This window comes from Panicum virgatum, chromosome 2K (genome assembly GCF_016808335.1).
Source record: "Panicum virgatum strain AP13 chromosome 2K, P.virgatum_v5, whole genome shotgun sequence".
Lineage (NCBI taxonomy): Eukaryota > Viridiplantae > Streptophyta > Magnoliopsida > Poales > Poaceae > Panicum > Panicum virgatum.
Window position 1 is genome coordinate 56,517,158 of NC_053137.1, and position 20,637 is coordinate 56,537,794.

The following is a 20,637-nucleotide window of genomic DNA, read 5'->3' on the forward strand; positions in this document are numbered from 1 at the left end:
CCTCAACATAACTGGTGGCTAGTTGTGGCTGCGGGGGGGGGGGGGGTATTTGCCCTTTGTATTCTCTTCTTGTCCTGTCTTGAACACCGCTGCGCCGGTTGTTCAGATTGGGGGGGTGTTGGCTTTCTTGAACACCGCTGCGCCGGTAGTTCAGATTGCGGGGGGTGTTGGTGTATATGTGAGCCCATGTATAGAATCTATATATCCCACCCTTCTAGGGTTTGTAGGAATACAAGCCATTATTCTCTCCATCAATATATGTTTCAGTCACAAGATTATCTGTGCAGTAGAAACTCAAATTTCCCGAATGAAGAGTTTGCAAGAGCAATCTCTAATTTTGGCTTTCGTTTTCCATCTTTTTGGAACAGCTGGTTAGGAGAGTACATGTGTCCAGAGATACCTGGATTCATATGATGTTTCATTGATTGTGTACCGGGGTTTTTCCTGGGCAACTTATCAGTTCCTTACATCTTTGCTTGGAAGTGAGAATCCAGTACGGTCAAAGGTTTATAGAGGCAGCAGAAACTCCTGCATGGCTGCTAAAAAAGAAGGAAAGCGAGAGGAAATGCCCTTTTGGTTGTTGATTTTTCATGTGCTCATTTGGCAGACCAGACCACTTTCTTCAGCTGTTATTTGGGTTTGAAGCTAAACTTCGGACCAGCAAACTTTAGCTTTGCATTTGAAGTGAGAATGAAATTGAGAGACAAGCTGGAGCAACGAGCAAGTCATGTTTTCTCTTTTGGATTTTTTGTTTGTTTGTTTCCATGTATGCAGCTTCCTGCGTTTTGATCCAAATCCATCTCATCCAATTACATTAATTGTTTGCCACAAGTTGGAACTCAATAAGCCAAATTTGAATCAAATTCACTGCAGCAATCAATCGGGTTTGAAAAGATCTGGTAAAGAGTAAATATGTATACACCACCAGTTCTTGGACTTTCTCAGTGTCACCCGCTATCCAAAAATATGAAGTGAATGATTGATTTACTGGCTTTGATGTCCTGTGTTCCAGTGAGAGAAGCGACAACACAGAAGATAAGATGGGGCCGGTGCATCTACATTGTTCATGGGGTTTGACTACAACGCGTAGTTGGGTAGCAGACAAGTTTTGGCTCAGTTAGAGCAAGACGGTCATAGGTTGTGAGCCGTGCTGTGCAGAGCCAACCTATTTTCCACTCGCACATAAGTGAAGCAAGTGAAAGCGTGGATGCAGGATGCAGATTGCAGATCAGACTTGTCAGCGTACAGCGTTATCGTAGTGTAGTTTTGTGATGCGGTGGGAGACAGCAATTAGTAGAGATGGGTTTCGTTCTTAAACGTTTCTGTCTGCGTTGTGTGGCTAGCGGATAGGGGGGCTGCGATTTGCGAAAATCAAAATTACAGGGACGAAAATGGTGGTCCAAATCTGATTAAAAATTGCCAAGATTAGTGAACGAGCTTTAATTTGTCTATCACAGATTCTCCTCCTGAATCGATCTTTCTGAACAGATCAGAGCAGATGTATCTGGTAACTCAGGCGCTTAGTTTTCACTGGGGAAACTGTCTGTGACTGTGATGCCAGGAACGCACTGAAGGTAGTTGTTCTTAATACTCTTAAGAGGCAGCCAGGCAGGAAGCGCTACTAAGTGCTCTGGGTCTACCCTCTAGTGAACTAGAGCAAGGCCTTGCTCGGCTCCTGTTCGACGACTTGAAAAAAAAAAAGAGAAACATCAGCATAGGCTTCGATCCTAATGTTCATCAGTGCGTCGGAGGCGCTGAAAGAAGCAGCTTCGCCTCTAAAACTGATGATGCCATCACAAGCTGACCGCTGGCTGAATGACATGAAGGACTAACCACATTCTGCTATCAGTGTGAATGTTGGTAATCTAGGCACGATGTAGTAACTGAAATCCCTTATTTTGGGTTTATGAAAAGGAATGTTATGCGTTGCATGGTAAAGATAATTTGTACACCAGCATAAGCATATACTTCTCAAACATGCTTCTCCACATCCTGACCGGAGGGAATAAAAATAATCAATTTACAACCTGTCATTAAAATTTACCTTAATCTTTTCTTTGACAATTGCAAACAGATGATATTTATCCTAAGCTAAACATTTTAAGATTAATTTTAATTAGAAGGTGTTGAACGGACGCAACATCCTACTTAACTTTCTCGTTATTTCAATACTCTCTATATCTATATATAGTCACCTTCTATGTTCCTCTTACTCTTTTCCCTCTTTGGTTAGTCATACATGCAAAGCTTTCTCTCTCTTGCGCGATCTCGATCTCTCGATTGACACAATTCTAGCTGTGCCTCTCCAAATCAGGTGAGAATCCTCTACCAAAATTACATTTATAATAACTAGATGTTTGCACATGAGGAATCTAATTCGGTGCAAATGCATGCAAAAGAAACTCTCTTCTTTTCCCTAATCGATTCCATTTGGTTTAAACCTACAAAAGATGATTGTATCTGGTTACGCGCATAAAATTGGGTCCCTCATTATACCAAATTAAGTGATTGACATGTTGCATGCTCATTTAGTTTCTTTTTTTTTCAAGAATACGCAGGAGGGCTACGTATCATTTCACTAAGAAGAAAAGATTGTTCAAAGTTTACAACGCGGGCCAAAAAGGGGCGCACGCACACTTCAACCGAAACTAGAAGAGGACTATACGGCCGTATATTACAACCAGAGAGCACCCTGTGCTAAGAGACCTAGCTACCGTTGACATTTGTACCCGTGAGCGACCGATGTGGCCAGCCGATAGCAGCGAGCTTAGTCGCCCCAGCCCGAATCCAGCTACCTCCCTCGGCGAGAATGTCGTCCAGCAGCTGGCCTGGTGTTCGCTCAAGATTGCTGAACACCCTGGCGTTCCGCTCCTTCCACACCAGCCAAGAGACGAGCATTACCGCTCATTTAGTTTCTAGTTATTGACAAAATGTGTAGGATCATAGTGGGCATGAATATGTGCAGGAGATTGTGAATTTTAGGCCAAATATTTCTTAATTGCATGGATATGGACGTCTGTTCTTGTTTACCTTGGAGCTATTGAGCACAGCTCCATGCCTCTTTCTTTTTTATCGTCCTGTCAAACTTCAACCTTATGGCATCACAGAGAAGAGAGAACCCAGAGCTTGTAGAACCGGTCTACTGTGTATGTGGTAATATATCTTTTAGACTCAATCTGGTGGACTTTTACCCTGCCAATATATTGAGTCTTTGACTTGCTACTATTTTATTGTTGCATACAGTTTTCAAATGTTGTGATGAATACATGTCATTATTTTGATACCCTCACGCCATCTTGTAGTTCATCAATCTATGTCTGCATCATGCCTTGACCAAGCTGCAATTTATTTTGTTGCTTGCAAGTGCACCCCATTGCTCTTCTAGTAGTCCTTTGAGTTATGCCTGATGTAATCAAATGCTTCTTTCATTGGTAACCAGAAGTGCACTCCACTGTTGTACTACTAGTCTGTTGGGTTCCAGAGAGAATCCTTTTAAGAGTGAAAACGACCTCCCAATTGAAATTGTGTAACGCACCTGAAGTTTCAAAACCTGACATAAACTCGATGTTGATGTACGTCCACGTTCCTGAATTTATGTGCCTTTTTATCCCAACTTCTTTTGCCGAGAGACCAAGATAAATATATAATCTTAATCTGTTTCTTCTCTTGGAGTTACATACCTCATTTTCCTCTTTGAGACATCCGAGGATGTTGATTTGACCATTATAAAAAGGAAGCAGTAGGGAGTTGCAAACAATCAGACAAAACTAACAACCAACAAGATACCCTAACTTGTATGATTCTACAAGAACAATGGAGAACAACTTTGGTTCTTCGTCTCAAAATTGGAGAACATGCCTTGTATGATTAGAATTTCATCAGAGCATACCAATTGCCGAAGTTACAGCAGATGTCAGTGCTTACTGCATTGTCTTGGACAAGAGTTGTAACAAAATCCCATTCCCTCATTGATTCTGCCATTGATCTTCCTTGGTGTGTCTAAACCTCTGTAGTCATCATTGTATCTTGCTCGTTTCTTTCGCATAGTACGCAGTATATTACTGCAAATCAGTATCTTCATGGATGCCCACAAAATATTGGTGTGTAGCCGACCATGCTGTCTTGAATCCTAATTGACTATGATTAATTGAGCTACATATATATGTTGCTGCATTGATGTGTGTGTACGGAGGATTCTGTTGTTCGTCGTAAGACTTTGTCTCATTGGTTGTTGTTGACCTGAAGCCACCCATTTCATTAATCCCTGATTGCTAGCGTAAGCATGCCTTGACTTCCAAACTTATATGTTGCTTGCTGCATCAGATTCCTCTGCAAATCATTAACACTTTACGATGTCTATGCAGGCTATATATAAACATTGTTGCCTTTACTTTTGCCTGCTGGTGGTAATCTGGAGCTTCAGAGCTTCTTGAAGTACGTATACGAACGTCGTTTCCTTTAACTTTTGCATTTGTCTAAACAGGAAGCAGATGTATCTGATTTCTCTGGTGCTTTGATTTCATTGGAAATGGGCTGCAATGACAAGAAGGCACTGAAGACATGTGTTTATTTGTAGAGGGGACACTCTGACTAACGTTCTGTGAACAAGAACAAGGTCTTCAACTATTTGGCAGTTTGGTAGAGAAAAATCAGCATGGGTTCCTATGCTAATGGAAGCACCCGTGCAAATGAAGATCCTTCATTAGCAGAGGAGATGAAAGAACCGGATTTTCCTCCAAAAACGATGTCACTACATGCTAATGGCTGGTTGAATGACATGAAGATATCCTCGCCTACTGCTCGTGGGAACATCGGTAATCCCAGTGCTTTTGATCCGGTCTACCGAGCTTGGACTGTGAGTTTTTACCTTCTCTCTGAACTTGTTGCAGTAGTTTTTATATTGTAGGAGCTGGTGCTATTTTTCAATTCTTTGTCATCTGCAGAAGAAGTATCCTTCAGCCCTGAACGCATTTGGAAAAATTGTTGCCTATGGCAAAGGCAAGAAGACAGTGTTGTTCTTGGACTATGATGGAACCCTCTCACCTATTGTCGATGAGCCAGACAATGCCATCATGTCTGATCAGGTAATATCGTTGTAATATCAATCTCTGAAAGAGTTCCCTTCTCTTTGCCGAGTTTTGCTGAGTGAAACATCTGTAAAATATCATATACACAGATGCGCGAGGTGGTGAGGAATGCTGCATTGCATCTTCCCACGGCGATTATCAGTGGAAGGTCTTGTGATAAGGTGAACAAATTGTTGATTGCCCTTTCCAATGGATTCTAGTTTACTTCTAAGTATCTCGTTCTGGGCATTAACTTAACTCTTTTGAATCTATTTAGGTGTTTGATTTTGTTAAATTAACCGAGCTGTACTATGCTGGTAGCCATGGAATGGATATCATCGGTCCAACCAGGAAAAGTGGTTCTGTCACTGATAATAGAAGCTGCAGTAACTCCAGTGCGAAGCAGGTGAGCACAAGCCTTTACCAATTGAGCCAATGAGATAGAATTTTGTTAGTGTTCACTATGCTTAGTGCAGAGAACAATGGATGTTTATTCAGTTTGGAGGATTTTCTTCTTACTATCTTTTGTAGGACAAGGAGGTGAAGATCTTCCAGGCTGCTACTGAATTCATACCAATGATCGATGAGGTATAAAATTTGAATGGTTTACAGTTCCATATGATGCGATCAATATATTCAATGCAGCTCCATGTGATGCAGGTTTTTAGATTGCTCATTGAGAAGATCAGGGGAATCGATGGTGCAAAAGTTGAAAACAACAAGTTCTGCGTGTCCGTACACTACCGCAATGTCAACGAGAAGGTGGGCTCTCAGTTTTCTCAAAAATTGTTTTGACGAAAAAGAACCACTTGCTGACGGTGCTGCTGCTTTCATTTGACTTTCAGGATTGGCCAATCGTTGCACGGTGCACAGACGATATCTAGCCTATCCTCGCCTCCGACTGAGTCATGGACGAAAGGTATAAGCTGTAAATGAAAACACTAGTATAGCGTCTCTTGAAAGGTGATCAACGGATGAATCTGGTTGCTGCAATGCAGGTTTTAGAAGTTCGTCCGGTGATAGACTGGAACAAGGTAAAGGCTGTGGAGTTCTTGTTGGACACCCTAGGGCTAGCTGATTCTGACAATGTGCTCCCTATCTACATTGGAGATGACCGTACCGATGAGGATGCATTTAAGGTGCATAATATGGTTTTGATACAGAACAACCTTTGTCTTTCTTTCATCTACATAATTCACTTGATGGTTTAAATCTGCAGGTTCTACGAGAAGATAAACGGGGTTTCGGAATTTTGGTGTCATCTGTACCAAAGGAATCTCACGCAGCTTATTCTCTTGTGGATCCGTCTGAGGTAAATTCACTATTTTACCATTTGCTGCACATCAAGTTACACAATTGGATTGTTTTTATATATCGAACTGCTACATGTTGCAATTGTTTTCAGAAAAAAAAAATTAGTCCGCATTCTTATACTTGACTCTGTGCTATTCCAATTGCAGGTGATGGACTTCCTGAAGAGATTGGTGAAATGGAAGGAGGAAGAAGCATTAAAATAACAACAAACTAGTTGATAATATTTACTGATAGTTTTAGGGTTAATTTCTGACAAAAAGGACTAGGAAACTGAATTGTGTATAATATTTATTGTAGACTCTGTACCCAATCTCTTTATTTTTAGTATGCAGTAGATTTGCTAAATGCTCATCTTCATGCAGATGCAGCCCCCCCCCCCCCCTCCCCCCGCCCAAAAAAAAACCCTCGTCTTCATGTAAAAGAATGCAAAGCATTCTGCACCAGTCAGTCTTATGAACAACTAGTCAGGTTGGTGCGCTTCGCGCCCCTGTATAAAAAACGTGGACCTAAAATATTAATAGAAAGATATTATTCGTTACTATGTTCGAAGCAACATCGTATCGATGTATTGAGTTAGATCGAAAAATTACAGTAAAGCAGCATAGTTTTTTTTTGTGTCTGAGAGCGCGCCAATCTCAAGCATTGTAGTATAGAGGTACATGTAATTTTTGCTTAGGAATTCGTTTTTTGTGTCAGTAGGTATAGTTTAATTACTTTAGTAGGGAAAAAAAGTAAGATTAGAAATGAATGAACAGTTTAATTATATTTTGTGGATTTACGGAGGGAAATCAAAACCCAAGAAGTAGTACAACTACCACATATAGATGTAGTATACAAAATTTAGTTATTATTTTTTATGTAGGAAGTAGTTAAATATATTTGTATTGTCAAATAATGGAAGGAATTTTTTTTTGAAGATAAAGAGACTAACTTAATAGAATCGTGGGCCCGACGTGGGGCCCACCTGAATAGTACATGGGTCCCACGTGGGTCCCGCCTGAATAGTACGTGGGTCCCGCCTGAATAATATGTGGGCCCCACGTGGGTCCCGCCTGAATAGTACGTGGGCCCCACGTGGGTCCCACGTGAATAGTATGTGGGACCCGCATGAACAATATGCGGGCCCCCACGTGGGGCCAAGGCTCATGAGATTGCACCCATTCTTGGCACTTTAGTAGATAGTGGGCCCGACGTGGGGCCCACCTGAATAGTACATGGGTCCCACGTGGGTCCCGCATGAATAGTACGTGGGTCCCGCCTGAATAATATGTGGGCCCCACGTGGGTCCCGCCTGAATAGTACGTGGGCCCCACGTGGGTCCCACGTGAATAGTATGTGGGACCCGCATGAACAATATGCGGGCCCCCACGTGGGGCCAAGGCTCATGAGATTGCACCCATTCTTGGCACTTTAGTAGATAGTATAGATTAGTCCGACATTATGTTTGGTGGAGTTTCTTAGTTAGTTTAGGTGGTTTAAAAGTTTATTGAATTTCTTTACAGAGCAACCCCTTGCAAATGGCAATGCAAACAATGCAGACATTCATGTTTCCAATATTGAGTAAAGTCAAGTTGGACAAACTTCAGCGAATGTACACCAAATGCTTTTTTACAAGATGTGAAGAAGGAAAGGAAAACAGAAACTTCCTTCCATCTGCAGCTTCAAAGAGATTATTCTGCTAAACTGTAAACACGTGCTGTTGAAGTCCCAGCACAAATGACCTCCTTTTAAACCCAGGTAACCTCTGTTTTATGCCCTCTTGTTAGTCAAGGGATCGACAATGACTTGAGGTTTAAAATCTGGTTTCAAGTACTCTGATAGCAAGGAAGCATACATATCGTAACGAGCAGTCATGCGGAAGGCCCACTTGTCTTTGATCTGGCGGCATAGATTGAGATCCATATCAGAAATGGCCAAGCCATCTCGGTAGCGTGATAGTGATGGGGTGCAAGAAGCGTCCGGTGCTGAAAAATGGCTAGATCCATAGAAATGGCCGAAGTCTGCATGCTGAGGTTTCCCATCACCAGATGTGAAAGGATTTGGGAACACTTCTGTGCCAACCCGGTTAACTGATCCAACGAAGTAGCTGTTTGCAATTGCGGCATTCCTTGCCTGAAGTAGAACAAAAGTTATAAAAGATAATTATGCACTCCAAAGTTTCCAAATGCATTTACCAAAAATGTGCGTTATAATGAAGAAAAGAGCACAAGAAAATTCTCCAACCTCAATAGGCCACATTGGTTCGCTGAGTTCACCAACAGTTGCAGATGGGTTGAACACTATTTCAGCTCCGTTGAGGCCAAATGCAAGCCAATTAAGTGGATGATGTCTTCCATAACAAATGTTGACTCCTATTTTGCCATAAGTTGTTTCAAACACTGGATGCCCAGTGTTACCCTCCATGTAGTATGTACTCTCATTGAAATCACCAACTCTTGGGATATGATTCTAGATAATGTGTTTATTTAAAGCTTTCTGCCAGAAGGGAGGAGTACAAAATGCAGATTAAAAAAAAAGAAAAATAAAGTGATGTGCATACCTTTCGATGAATGCCAATTATGTTGCCATTATTTCCAATTATGACAGCAGTATTCCAAATAGTCTCCCCATGGTTTACATCCCTTTCGAGGATTGGGTTCACAATTACCATGTTATACTTTTGTGCAAGTTCTTGAAGGAACTGAGTAGATTCTCCATCAACCGGTTCAGCAAACTCACACCACCTTTTCTCACGTGTGCAGAATGCAAAAGGCATTGTCCAGGCTTCCTGAATTTTGGGGTGCATATCATTAGAAACATTCTTCCTTTGGGGATATAACACAGCATCTTGAATTGTATACCATATAATTTCAAATGTTCCAAAGAAATTGTACAAAGTACTCACTTGTAAGCACAAAATATTGACACCAGAAGCACCAGCTGCATCAACGATGGGTCCAATTTTATCCATGATAGCCTTCTTTTGCTCAGCAAAATGACAAGTAGTGGGAACAGCAATTGAGTTCTGAATTAGACCAACTCGAACAACTCGTGGTTGCCTAAGAAACTCTTTATCTGCACTAAAACGGAAGGCCTACAGAACAAGTAGATTACAGTTTAAATCTGCCACCCAATATAATTTAATTTCTATATGCTAGCACCTGACGTAGAGAATAAAGATGCTACATCTGGCAACGCCACAATAAATTAAGAAAGGATCACTGCTAATAAAAATGACAATTTAGAGATAACCTGCACATCAAAATTATGTGTTTCTGCAAGAGTCATTGTGGCTTCAGGCAGTGCGATAACCTCAAGAGGTCGTGCACAATTCAGCCCCAACAGCAACCGGCTTGCTTCCTGTTAGCACGAAAAGATTGACAAAAATCAACAAAGTGAACATAAATGCAATCTAGATATCCTTATGTCTCAGTGAGATGTCTCAACTGGGAACTATTCGCTGGCGTGGATACAGACGTATTAGAATAGGGAGCTCTTTGTTTACTCTAGGCCCGAAGGAGAAAGGCTTTGAATATAAACAGTACTCTGTCATGATTCGTGGGATTTTTCACCACTAGAAAAATCCGCCCGCATGCCAAACCTTGTACAGTTCGATGTATGTACAATTGTGAAGTCAGACTGTACGTAAATTTCACACCCACGGATCTTGTTAACTACTAACCGCTACCTCTGATGCTCTGGCTACGAACACTTGTTAAAACGACCTAAAAAAACACTCGTTAAAACAAAGGCACGCAATTTCAATTGACAAACGGGTGAAAGCTAGGACAAGTAAAGAAGCATGTTTTAGGCCCACATCACAAATAATCAATTCAGTAGTACATTATTATCCATGGAGAAAGTGACTAGTTGTCGCACAAAACCTTAATCATAGGCCAATCAGAGCACCAAGACTCGTTCACCCGATTTTCTCGATTAACAGTAGTTCGATCACTCTTTCCGGGCCGTAATTTGGTTATCTAGGAGCTTGCCAGCGCACAAGGACGCAACTGAATCTGAATACGGCATCCAATCCAAGAACCAAGAAACGGGCACGGACGACGACACGGCGGGACGAATCTGGCCGCCCCCGCCCGGGTGGAGTGATAAAGGGTACCTGGAAGAGCTCGGGGGAGAGGTTGGCCTCCAGGAGCCTGTGCAGGGACTCGTACCCGCCGATCGACCCCTCCTCCGCCTGCGCCGGCTTGCCGTTGCTGCTCGCCATCTTCTCCTCTCGCGGATGGCCACTCTCCCACCCAACTCCTCCGGATTGGACTGACTCGAGGGAGAGAGAAGCGAGCAGGACTCTTCAACTAGTGAGACGAAATGACAAAACGCATGTGATGATCTTGATTGGCTTCTTGCTTTGCTTCATCGTTGGATGATCAATCAACCAATCCACCACCCCATCCCCATGTGATTTGGATTGGTTTTCATTAAAATTAGACTTTAGAATAGCTACCTAAACTGATGACGTGCGTGATAACGTCTGCCTGATCCTGCGATGGTCAGCAACCGTAACAAAAAGGCGTGCCAGCTATTATACGTAAACAAGAGGTGAAGACGGAATCATAGGAATACGTAATCGGCCTCAAAAGGCGCGTTCACCCCTCGATCCTAAACGGACGGCTCCTAGTCAAGGTGGAGGAAGCAGATAGGCCCGCCGTGACAGGCGATAGCTTACAGGCAACCCCGCCGACCGCCGCCGCCTAGCTGCCGATGGCGGCTGCCGCGGCCGCCCGGCTCCTCCGCCTGGCCCCGCGCAGGCTCCAGGTTAAGACCTCCCCGCTCGCCGCACTCTCGTTCCCGCTCCCGCGTACGCCGCCGCTCGCCGCCGCCTCGGGGCGGCGGCAGAGCTTCTGCGCCGCGGCGCAGGCCTCCGCTCACGCCCCCGCTGCCGCTGCGGCCGCGGCGACCGGGCCGGCGGGGGAGGCCGTGGGAGAGTTCAGGAAGCGGCTGCGGGTGGCGGATGTGAAGGGAGGGGAGGACGAGGGCGCCGCGTGGGTGGGCAAGGAGCTCGCCGTGCGCGGGTGGGTGCGCACCTGCCGCGCCCAGAGGACCGTCACCTTCGTTGAGGTGAGAGTGAGACATTTGCAACCCCGTTTTTGCTGTGGCCCCCATCAGTTGGAAGGAATGGCGCAGGGGTAATGCGCGCGTGCCGTTAGCAGATTTTACTTTTGCCGAAATGCTGGTGCATATGATTATCAGTTGTATCAACTTGGTGATTTAGGACTCTGGAAGGGTGGAAAAGGTGCTTTCCCTTTTGTGCGTTACTGGCATTGCTGCCCATTCTGGTTAATGTGAACTGTTGGTCACTATGACTTAATATTTCAGCAATGGGTTGGTTATCAATTGTTTTGATATTGGCCTAAATACTCAGAGTGAAATCTAGGGTTGCTCGCTTGCATGGAAATAGTTGAGGACTGTAGCTACCAGATCGTAACACTATGATCATGGGCCAGTGGAACCATAAATCTTATGCATGTCATAGAGATTTTTGCGATATTATGGACTCAAGTAGCTCTTGTCTTATGTGCATGCGTAGAATATTTATGGGGATTGGTTATTTGGAGGAATGGGTATTATTATTATTATTATTGTTATTAGTATTATTTTTCCTTTGAGAGTCTAATGCTTTCTGAAATTTCAACGTTTAGGTCAATGATGGCTCTTGCTTGTCCAATATGCAATGTGTATTGACTCCTGATACAGAAGGCTATGACCAGGTACTATGTTTTCCCCATTTATTGAAGGTTGCGATTTGTTTACTTAATTGAACTTGTCTTACATTGCATTCCTTGCAGTTGATTGACAATTTTGACATAAGGCTAAAATACATTTTATTGTTCATTATTCCAATGATGGCTGTCAGATAGACTCTGTGACTACCGGAGCATCTGTACTAGTTGAGGGAGTTGTTGCAAGCAGCCAAGGCGGTAAGCAAAAAGTGGAGTTGAAGGTTTCAAAGATCACTGTGGTAATTTTTCATTCTTTATAACTGTTTTTAGTTCATGAATTCTTATGTCTGTAATAACTAGCTTGTAAGATGTCAATAAGTTTCTTTCTGTTTTTGCACATAAAAAATACAAGGAATACTTATTGCATAGTGAGTTAATGTCTCATTTTGTGTAATATACAAGCTATGGTACTTTCTTTTACTACACTTAGTCTAATTGGTCATAGTTAACTAAGTTAAGCACGCTTAGACGGTTAGACCAATAACTTGCAGATCTGACAACAATATTCTTTGTGCCTTTTATTTCTTTTCTTGTGTTCTAATTTTTTTTAACCTTTCTTCTTGCAGATTGGGAAAAGTGACCCCACATCTTTTCCTATACAGAAGAAACGGGCATCAAGAGAATTTCTTAGAACTGTAGCCCATCTCCGTCCTCGGACAAACACTTTTGGTGCAGTATGTTATTACTCACTGCTCGTTTCTTTTTCTTCCCTTTTCTGGCATTCTGAACTTGAAAGTAGCCAATTTGATATTCTTTTTAGTTCCTCTTGGTATAAAGGTGCATATGTTTTTTGACCATGACATTGGAAATGATACATCTTCTTTCCTTAGGTTACTCGACCAGAAACTGAAAAGCACTTTATTCTGTGTCATCCTTTATCTATTTGTATGATTAGTTCCCCAGGGTAACTTACAAGTTAGTATACAATCTGTAAATATGGTTGCCTATGCAAATTTGTAGATTTGGCAATGATATGGTTATAGAGGGGTCACTTAGTTTATTGCAAATAAGGGCCACTTGGACATTGAATTTCAAATTAATGGGTTATGAGTAGTCTACTCTGATGATCTAGCTACATAAACCGCTCTTAAAAAAATTGATATGCGAAAAATATTACTCTTGACCATAAAAATCATTTGCCCTGTAATTATACACTCCTGTTGATTGCTTACTGTATCTGCGGGTGCTTATTTAGGTGACAAGAGTGAGAAACGCTCTGGCATATGCAACTCATAAATTCTTCCAAGACAATGGATTTGTTTGGGTATCGAGCCCTATTATTACTGCCTCGGATTGTGAAGGAGCTGGGGAGCAGTTTTATGTGACTACTTTGGTTAGTTTTTCTTCAATATGTTTCTTTAGATAGACTAATTGATGCACTCGAGAATTTGATTGCTGTATAGAAAATATTATGCTCATTTATGTGAAACTGAATTTATGTCCCGTTTCTATGTTTACCCAAATATTTCAATGGAGCTTTGCTCTGAATCAGAAACTATACAGCCTAACGAGCTGCCTTATCCAGCTGTCATCAATTTTAGAGTACACGTGTTGCATTTTTTTTTGATATTGTCGGACCTATGTGGCTTATAGAACTTCCTTAAGTCTGTGCCTATCAAATATTTGGTGTATGGAAGTCATAGAAACATCCGCAGCAGGTTTACTGTTAGATCAGGATTCAGGTCGCACACATTATTTGGTGAGTGCAAATGCAATCGTTGAAGTTATACTGTAAGAGTGGTATCAGAATCATCCTATCATTAGTCCATATGTATTGTCATGCATATATTTAACAAAATTCATTATTACTAGTGGCATCTATTATCCTTTCACAAAACTTTTCATTAGAATGATATGTATCTCTCCATTTTGGCTCCTTGTTCCTTGGTTTGCTTATTCCATTCTGGTTTGAATGTGTTTAATATTTCTGTCCACTTCTATAATATAGCTTTCAAACAGCGCTGAAGGTGGTTCCTTACTCAAAGATATTCCTGCTACCAAGGATGGAAGGGTTGATTGGTCACAGGTAGCCTTTCCCCTTCTTAGCATGTTACCTGACTCACTCTGGTTATATGAATTGCTGCCCTATATTTAATGTTATTTGGTTTCTTAAAACTGTTCAAGTAACGTGACTGTTTCCTATGTTACTTATGTTAGGATTTCTTCTGCAAACCAGCATTTCTGACAGTGTCTGGACAGCTTAATGGCGAAACATATGCTTCGGCTCTGTCTGATGTAATTATTTTGCCATATTCATTTCGAACAACTAACACTCTGTTTGATAGCTTTAATCAATTTATTATTTCCTCACATTCATTTTTTGTTCCAGATTTACACATTTGGTCCAACATTTAGGGCTGAAAATTCAAACACGGCAAGACATCTGGCTGAGTTTTGGGTATTTGAAATTCTTGCACCTGTTTCTTTTTTCCCCCTCAGAATCCTACATAGACAGTAGACACTGATTCACAGCTTCTTCTACTGTTTCGTTGTTCTGAGTGAAGATGATTGAACCTGAGCTTGCCTTTGCGGATCTGAATGATGACATGGCTTGTGCAACTGCATATCTCCAGTATGTAGTAGGTGCCTTCTATTGATTTTTGGTCGATGCTCAAGTATACTGCTAGCCATTCTGCAGTGTAGTTTTATCAATGGTTTTTATGTATTAAATCAGGGAAATTTCAAGCAGGGGTTTAGACTCACCTAATTATTGTTGTTTCATGCAGGTAAAGTATATTCTAGAGAACTGCAAAGAAGATATGGATTTCTTCAATACATGGGTTGAGAAAGGCATAATAGATCGATTAAATGTATACCTTCAATTTATAGTTTTCTTTATTTATCATTCCATGGCAGCAATGTAGCTTGGGACTTGACGGCACATTTTGATTAAGAGGATTCTGACATAGTGAAATCTCTTCTGCTTGACCTAGGATGTAGTAGAGAAGAAATTCGTTCACTTGTCATACACTGATGCTGTTGAGCTACTTCTTGGGTCCAAGAAGAAATTTGAGTTCCCGGTAATGCACACCTGAGTACCTGACAGCTTTCTATGAATAACTTTCTCATTTTTGTCACAGGAAAACTTATCTGATGCGCTTACTTGCAATTTAACTTTTACTTACAATCATAATGGAGATTCAAGTACATACTTTAGTAAAAGTAAAAAATGTCTGCATGCTTGAAATGTTTATATATGTATTCACTGTTCAGTGTTGGATGACTTTTCAGTGTTTGTGTTGACTGTTGACTGAGAATAAATGCTGGTTGTTTTGATATGTATATGAAATCATCCCTGGGTTTTCTACTACTGAACCCCACACGCCAATGTTCTTTTCCTGAGCTAGCAATGGAGAAAGGCAAAATTTGAAGTGGTAACTATATGGAAAAAATATCTGACCTTTTTTTTGTACAATAAATCAACAGGTGGAATGGGGGTTAGATCTTCAAAGTGAGCATGAGAGATACATCACAGAAGTTGCTTTTGGTGGCCGCCCAGTTATAATTAGAGATTACCCAAAGGTTTGCATTGTGCATTTTTCAGTGTTTAACTGGTCTTGAAACAAACTGGCGTACATTAAGATCTCTCTTTTCAACTTTTGTAGGAAATCAAGGCTTTCTATATGCGGCAAAATGATGATGGGAAGACAGTTGCTGCAATGGATTTGTTGGTTCCTCGGGTAGGCACATACAATCAACACAACATACATAAACTTCTTAGCCATATGAATCAATGACATAAAATGGAACAACATCTTTTAGCTATTGCAAACAAACTTTGCTTCTATTCAATGTCAGGTTGGTGAACTTATTGGTGGAAGCCAGAGGGAAGAGCGCCTTGATCACCTCGAAGCCCGGTTGGATGAGCAAAATCTGAACAAGGAGAGCTACTGGTGGTATTTGGATCTACGGCGATATGGATCAGGTTAAATACCTTAACCATGATTGCTAATATTGGAGGATAAAGCTGTATAATGTGATTTTCTCTGTTTTTTAATAATTATCATGAACAGTAGAAACTTTTGTTCCTGTGGCGTGCCATGACAAACTTGTTCTTTTCTCTGATGCAGTTCCCCATGCTGGTTTTGGTCTTGGATTTGAACGGCTTGTACAGTTTGCAACTGGAATTGACAACATCAGAGATGCCATCCCGTTTCCCCGAGTTCCTGGCTCTGCTGAGTTTTAGCGACGTGAAGGTGTTTGCAAATATATACTTTACGAAATTCTTGCCTGGGAGTTCAAGGAAAACACACCCACATTGCCCATTACTATGCATTGTACAGAGTTGAACTGACACATTGCTATGCTGAAGCAAAGCTATACCGTGGCATATTTCATTGTTTGGTGTAAATGACATATATTTCATCGTGATAGTGATCGGTGTAGGATTTTTATTATTATTTTGTAATCTGAACACCAATTATTTTGTCAAGGGCGATTTTGTTAGTCCAGTGGCTTGGCTTATCGCCCATGCAGGCAAATTGTAGCGTCAGGTCCTGCTGCTTGAGGCCCCCTTTGGACCAAAGAATTTGTGGAGGAATTTTATAAGACTTGGCTATTAGATGGTACTTGTCTGGATGCATGGAAGGAGAACAATCTGTGTGGATGCCATTTCGATATACTGGTCTGGTGTTAGATGGTGCTTCTGCATGAACTGGTCCTTCCCTGGAACCATTTCGATATACTGCTAACAATTAGCCTAAATTGCTGCACTACACGTTTATCTGATCGGATAATTTAAGTAATTTGCGAGCTCAGTTATATCTTTTGCTTTAGTTTTTGACGTCTATTTACTCGTCCCATGTGCCTTCTCTCTTCCTCGTACTACCATGCTGATCTTGAATGCGTACTAGCGGCATATAAGAAAGAGAGGGTGCTAGTCATCGTCACCATCTTTATAAACGTGTGCACAAATATCTGCTGTAACTTAATTGGAAAACAATTACCGAGCCTGCTGCTTGCGCACAAAGCCAAGTACATACATGCTATTTTTATTGAGAAATCGGTTTTCTGCCCCTACTTTGCAATGCAATTTGTGATTATACTTTTGCTTTTCTTAACTTTGTGATTTTGCCCTTACCACAATTTGATTTTGCCTCTATTCAACGCGAATTTGCCCCTGTGTTTGACTGTTGACAAGGGGAAAAATCGCGTTGACTTGTGAATAGTAAAGACAAAATTGCAAAGTTAAAAAAAAATGAGGGTAAAATCACAATTGAAATGTAAAGGCAAGAACACAACATTTTTATTATACTTGATGATATGTCTAACATAAAACTAAAAAGAGGAAGGAACTATAGATTCAGGACCAAAAGAGACTGTTCACTTAGAAAATTTACATTTTCACCACTATTCCAAAAATTAGCTTAAACTAATAAAAATAAAAGTCCTTCGAAACTGGTATAAAAGACGAGCAGTGTAATTTGTACGTGATATTTTGATGCCTGCGGTAACTAACTCTTTTGGGCGGTGTGGTCCACACCGGAGCCCCAAGTCAACTGTGAAGGTGATTTGAAAAGGTTCGAAATTCAAACGACAGCAACCAACCATACCCCGCGTTGCGGCGCTGCCGCGCTCCGTGCCGCAATGCTGAATCTGCGGGTGACCGTAACATACCACCTCCAGCGGTCGATTTTTTTTCCATCTACGTGCGCGGGGCCCACGCGACCTTATCCTCCGCGCTCCTCCTCTCCTTTTTCCACTGCACACGGTCTTCTCCCTCCCTCCCATCTGGATCTCGAGCCATGGCGCCCCCTTCCCCTTTCCTTCTGCTCCATGCGGCTTGAGAGGAGGTGTCGGGTGCCACAATTAGGGACACCCTAATTGAGGTACTAAAACCACTTTCAAAAACACAAACATATGTTAAGGCAACTGGGCCCACGAAGGCCCACGGCCTATTTCTCCCTCAGAGGAAAGGAAGGGACTCAAAGAAGTCCAGCATGTGGCCCAGCCACATCCCCCTCGGGCAGGTGGCCAATCTCCGCCTCGCTCGAGGGCCCCTCTCAGGCCCACCGAACAAACTCCGCCCCGCTCGAGGGTAGCGGATCTACCCTCAGGCGGGTCACTCGTCTCCGCCTCGCTCGAGGGCTCCCCTCGGGACCCTCGACCGCGCAATCGCATTTCCGCCTCGCTCGAGGGCAGCGGACCTGCCCTCGAGCGGGTGGCCAATCTCCGCCTCGCTCGAGGACAGCGGACCTGCCCTCGAGCGGGTGGCCAATCTCCACCTCGCTCGAGGACAACGGACCTGCCCTCGAGCGGGTGGCCAATCTCCGCCTCGCTCGAGGCCATCTCTCGGCACAAGAGACAAATGGCCCCGCCGCCCAACCGACCGCCGTACGAAGGCATTAAAGGCCAGCTACTCTGCCACGGCTCAAAGGACGGGCGGCGTCAGACTGCCACTCCCGCAGTGGATGTGACCGGCGTCCCGTCCACTGACCCCGGTCACCGCTCTGCCACCCCAGCCGCTGTAGCAGCACTATGGAGCATTCAATGCGGCACGAGGCAAGTTGGCGCCGCCCCCGTTACTGTCACGCCGACATCAACCATCCGAACACACCTCCCCCTGGGGAAGGGGTCTGGCGATGTCACGTGCCCTTCCGAGAGGGGCACTCCGCATGCACGGGCGGGACCCCGGGCCTCCCTCTTGTGGGGTCCGGGACTTCCACGCGCCCCCGGACCTTCTAGTGTGCACACCCGCACTCCGGCCAGGGGGTCCGGGACCGTCCCACGCCATTACCACCACTGGTACACTACAGGACGGCCGCCGCCATCTCCACGGGACCAAGGACGAAAATCCAGGACGACAGCGACACGCGCCGCCTTCCCACAGTACACTTTCTACAGTGTTCGACCACTGTACCCCGCGATTCAAGGGAGAACGACGACTTCCGCGCCCCTACACTCATGTACACCGCCTCTCCTTACAACTATAAAAGGAGAGGACGGATCTCTCCAATCAAAGGGTGGAAGCAGGCTCCCTGAACTTCCCCTTTCAGAACTTTCAGCACGATTGAGTACTCATCTCAACTAACTCCACTTCTAGCAGAGACTTGGGAGCTTTCCTCCCACTCTCGCCCCGCTTGTATCCCCTACTGCAAGCACCCCGGGTGCAAGATAATACAGTGCCCTCGCACACCCCCTCTGCTGGACGTACGGCCCCACGGCCGGAACCAGGATAAACTGTGCGTTATTGTGATTGCCTCTTGCACCATCATCTGGGACGAGGAAACATGCAGCATTTACTAGTTGGGATCCAGGCCCCCGGGTCGGGACACCGACAGTTGGCGCGCCAGGTAGGGGGGACTGCGTGACATTTTCTCTCTTTCTCCCATTTGATCTCCCGGAGTGGCGAGCAGATCCAACCCATACCCTATGGGCGTTTCGGATCTGTTTCCAGCGGGACGCGCGGTCTCGTTCGGGAGTCTTGAGTTCAGAGCAACCGGCAACGGTTACCTCATGCAGCTCCTCTCCTCCGAACGCAACCTCATCGCTCCGACTCCGCCAGCCCGACGCAACAGGCGCTCGGGTCAGCGTTCACGACAAGCACGCACAGAGCGGCGTCGTGCGGCCCGCCACAGCTCCCCCACGTGGGTCGAGGCTGGCGTGTCGCAACTCAACATCGCGGCCAGTGGGGCAACCGTCTCATCATCGCGTGCCTCGGCGTCATCAGCGCCGGCACCATCGCCTGCGGCAGCACTAGTGCCTCCCAGGGGGGACCCGACTTCGGTGTCTTCTTTCCCCTTCGGGATGCGCAACGCCGCCACCCGCGCCTTGTCAACCGTCGCTGACCTCATCGAGCATGAGGATACGCCGGGTCATCATCTTCTGCCGATCCGCAGCCTCAGCGCGTCGTCCCCTGACGAACCCTACCCCGAGACGGCGAGCTCGATCGCCGACGACGTCGACTTCTTCATGAACAACTTCACGGCCGAGGAGGCCGAGGACTACTCCGGGGTCCGCGACCCCGACTCTCCGCGCGTTCCAGCTGGCGACGGCCTACTGCCTCACCTGCTCCGAAGACTCCAGCGAGGGGGATTTCGATCCTTCCAGGGAATGCTTCATGGCGGACCTCGCGAACGAGTAAGACGACAATACTCCAGCCAACGACGAGGACGGCGGGGCGGACGTACGGGCAAAGCAACCGGTGGTCCCGCCCGCAGCCCCTTCCTCGTCAAGTTCAGCGGCGCGTCAAGCCCAGCTGGCGCAGCTCAACGAGCTTCAAGCCAAGCTCGACGAGCAGCGTCGGCAAACCCAGGAGCTACGCACCGCACTCGAGCAGCAGCGAACCGTGCCTGGTGCGCACGCCCGGACGGCGGGACGTGTGGCCCGGGAGCGCATCCTGGCTGACGACAACGTCGACAAATCTCCGGAACTGCAAACGGCCGGCGAGAAACTCGTCGCTGCGGCTTATCTACTTCAAGCTATGCCTGAGCCATCGACACCTTCGGGCCGCAACCTGCGCCGCGAGGCACAGGAACTCATCGAGCAAGCTGCCGTGCAGCAGGCCGAGAGTTCTGCGTCTCGCATGCGCTCGAAGGCCC

The 20,637-nt window shown here is 44.5% G+C and overlaps 2 protein-coding genes and 1 pseudogene across 2 annotated transcripts; 2 read left to right on the forward strand and 1 right to left on the reverse strand.

Moving 5' to 3' along the window:
- Positions 1 to 4,654: 4,654 nt before the first annotated feature.
- On the forward strand, positions 4,655 to 6,664 carry LOC120696159 (annotated as a pseudogene).
- A 1,234-nt stretch (positions 6,665 to 7,898) lies between these two features.
- LOC120688178 (beta-ureidopropionase-like) lies at positions 7,899 to 10,831 on the reverse strand. Its single transcript, XM_039970360.1, has 6 exons — positions 10,477 to 10,831; positions 9,612 to 9,719; positions 9,265 to 9,453; positions 8,920 to 9,147; positions 8,604 to 8,828; positions 7,899 to 8,492 (listed from the first exon to the last, which is right to left on the reverse strand). Exons 1-6 carry the CDS (start codon positions 10,582 to 10,584, stop codon positions 8,130 to 8,132), a joined length of 1,221 nt encoding a protein of 406 aa, XP_039826294.1. The 5' UTR covers positions 10,585 to 10,831; the 3' UTR covers positions 7,899 to 8,129.
- A 171-nt stretch (positions 10,832 to 11,002) lies between these two features.
- On the forward strand, positions 11,003 to 16,679 carry LOC120688171 (asparagine--tRNA ligase, chloroplastic/mitochondrial-like). The gene is made up of 15 exons (XM_039970347.1): positions 11,003 to 11,435; positions 12,017 to 12,085; positions 12,232 to 12,336; positions 12,664 to 12,771; positions 13,293 to 13,430; positions 14,046 to 14,123; positions 14,255 to 14,332; positions 14,427 to 14,495; positions 14,602 to 14,676; positions 14,824 to 14,907; positions 15,031 to 15,117; positions 15,524 to 15,619; positions 15,703 to 15,777; positions 15,896 to 16,022; positions 16,168 to 16,679. The coding sequence occupies exons 1-15, from the start codon at positions 11,079 to 11,081 to the stop codon at positions 16,281 to 16,283; spliced, it is 1,662 nt and encodes a 553-aa protein (XP_039826281.1). The 5' UTR covers positions 11,003 to 11,078; the 3' UTR covers positions 16,284 to 16,679.
- Positions 16,680 to 20,637: the final 3,958 nt, after the last annotated feature.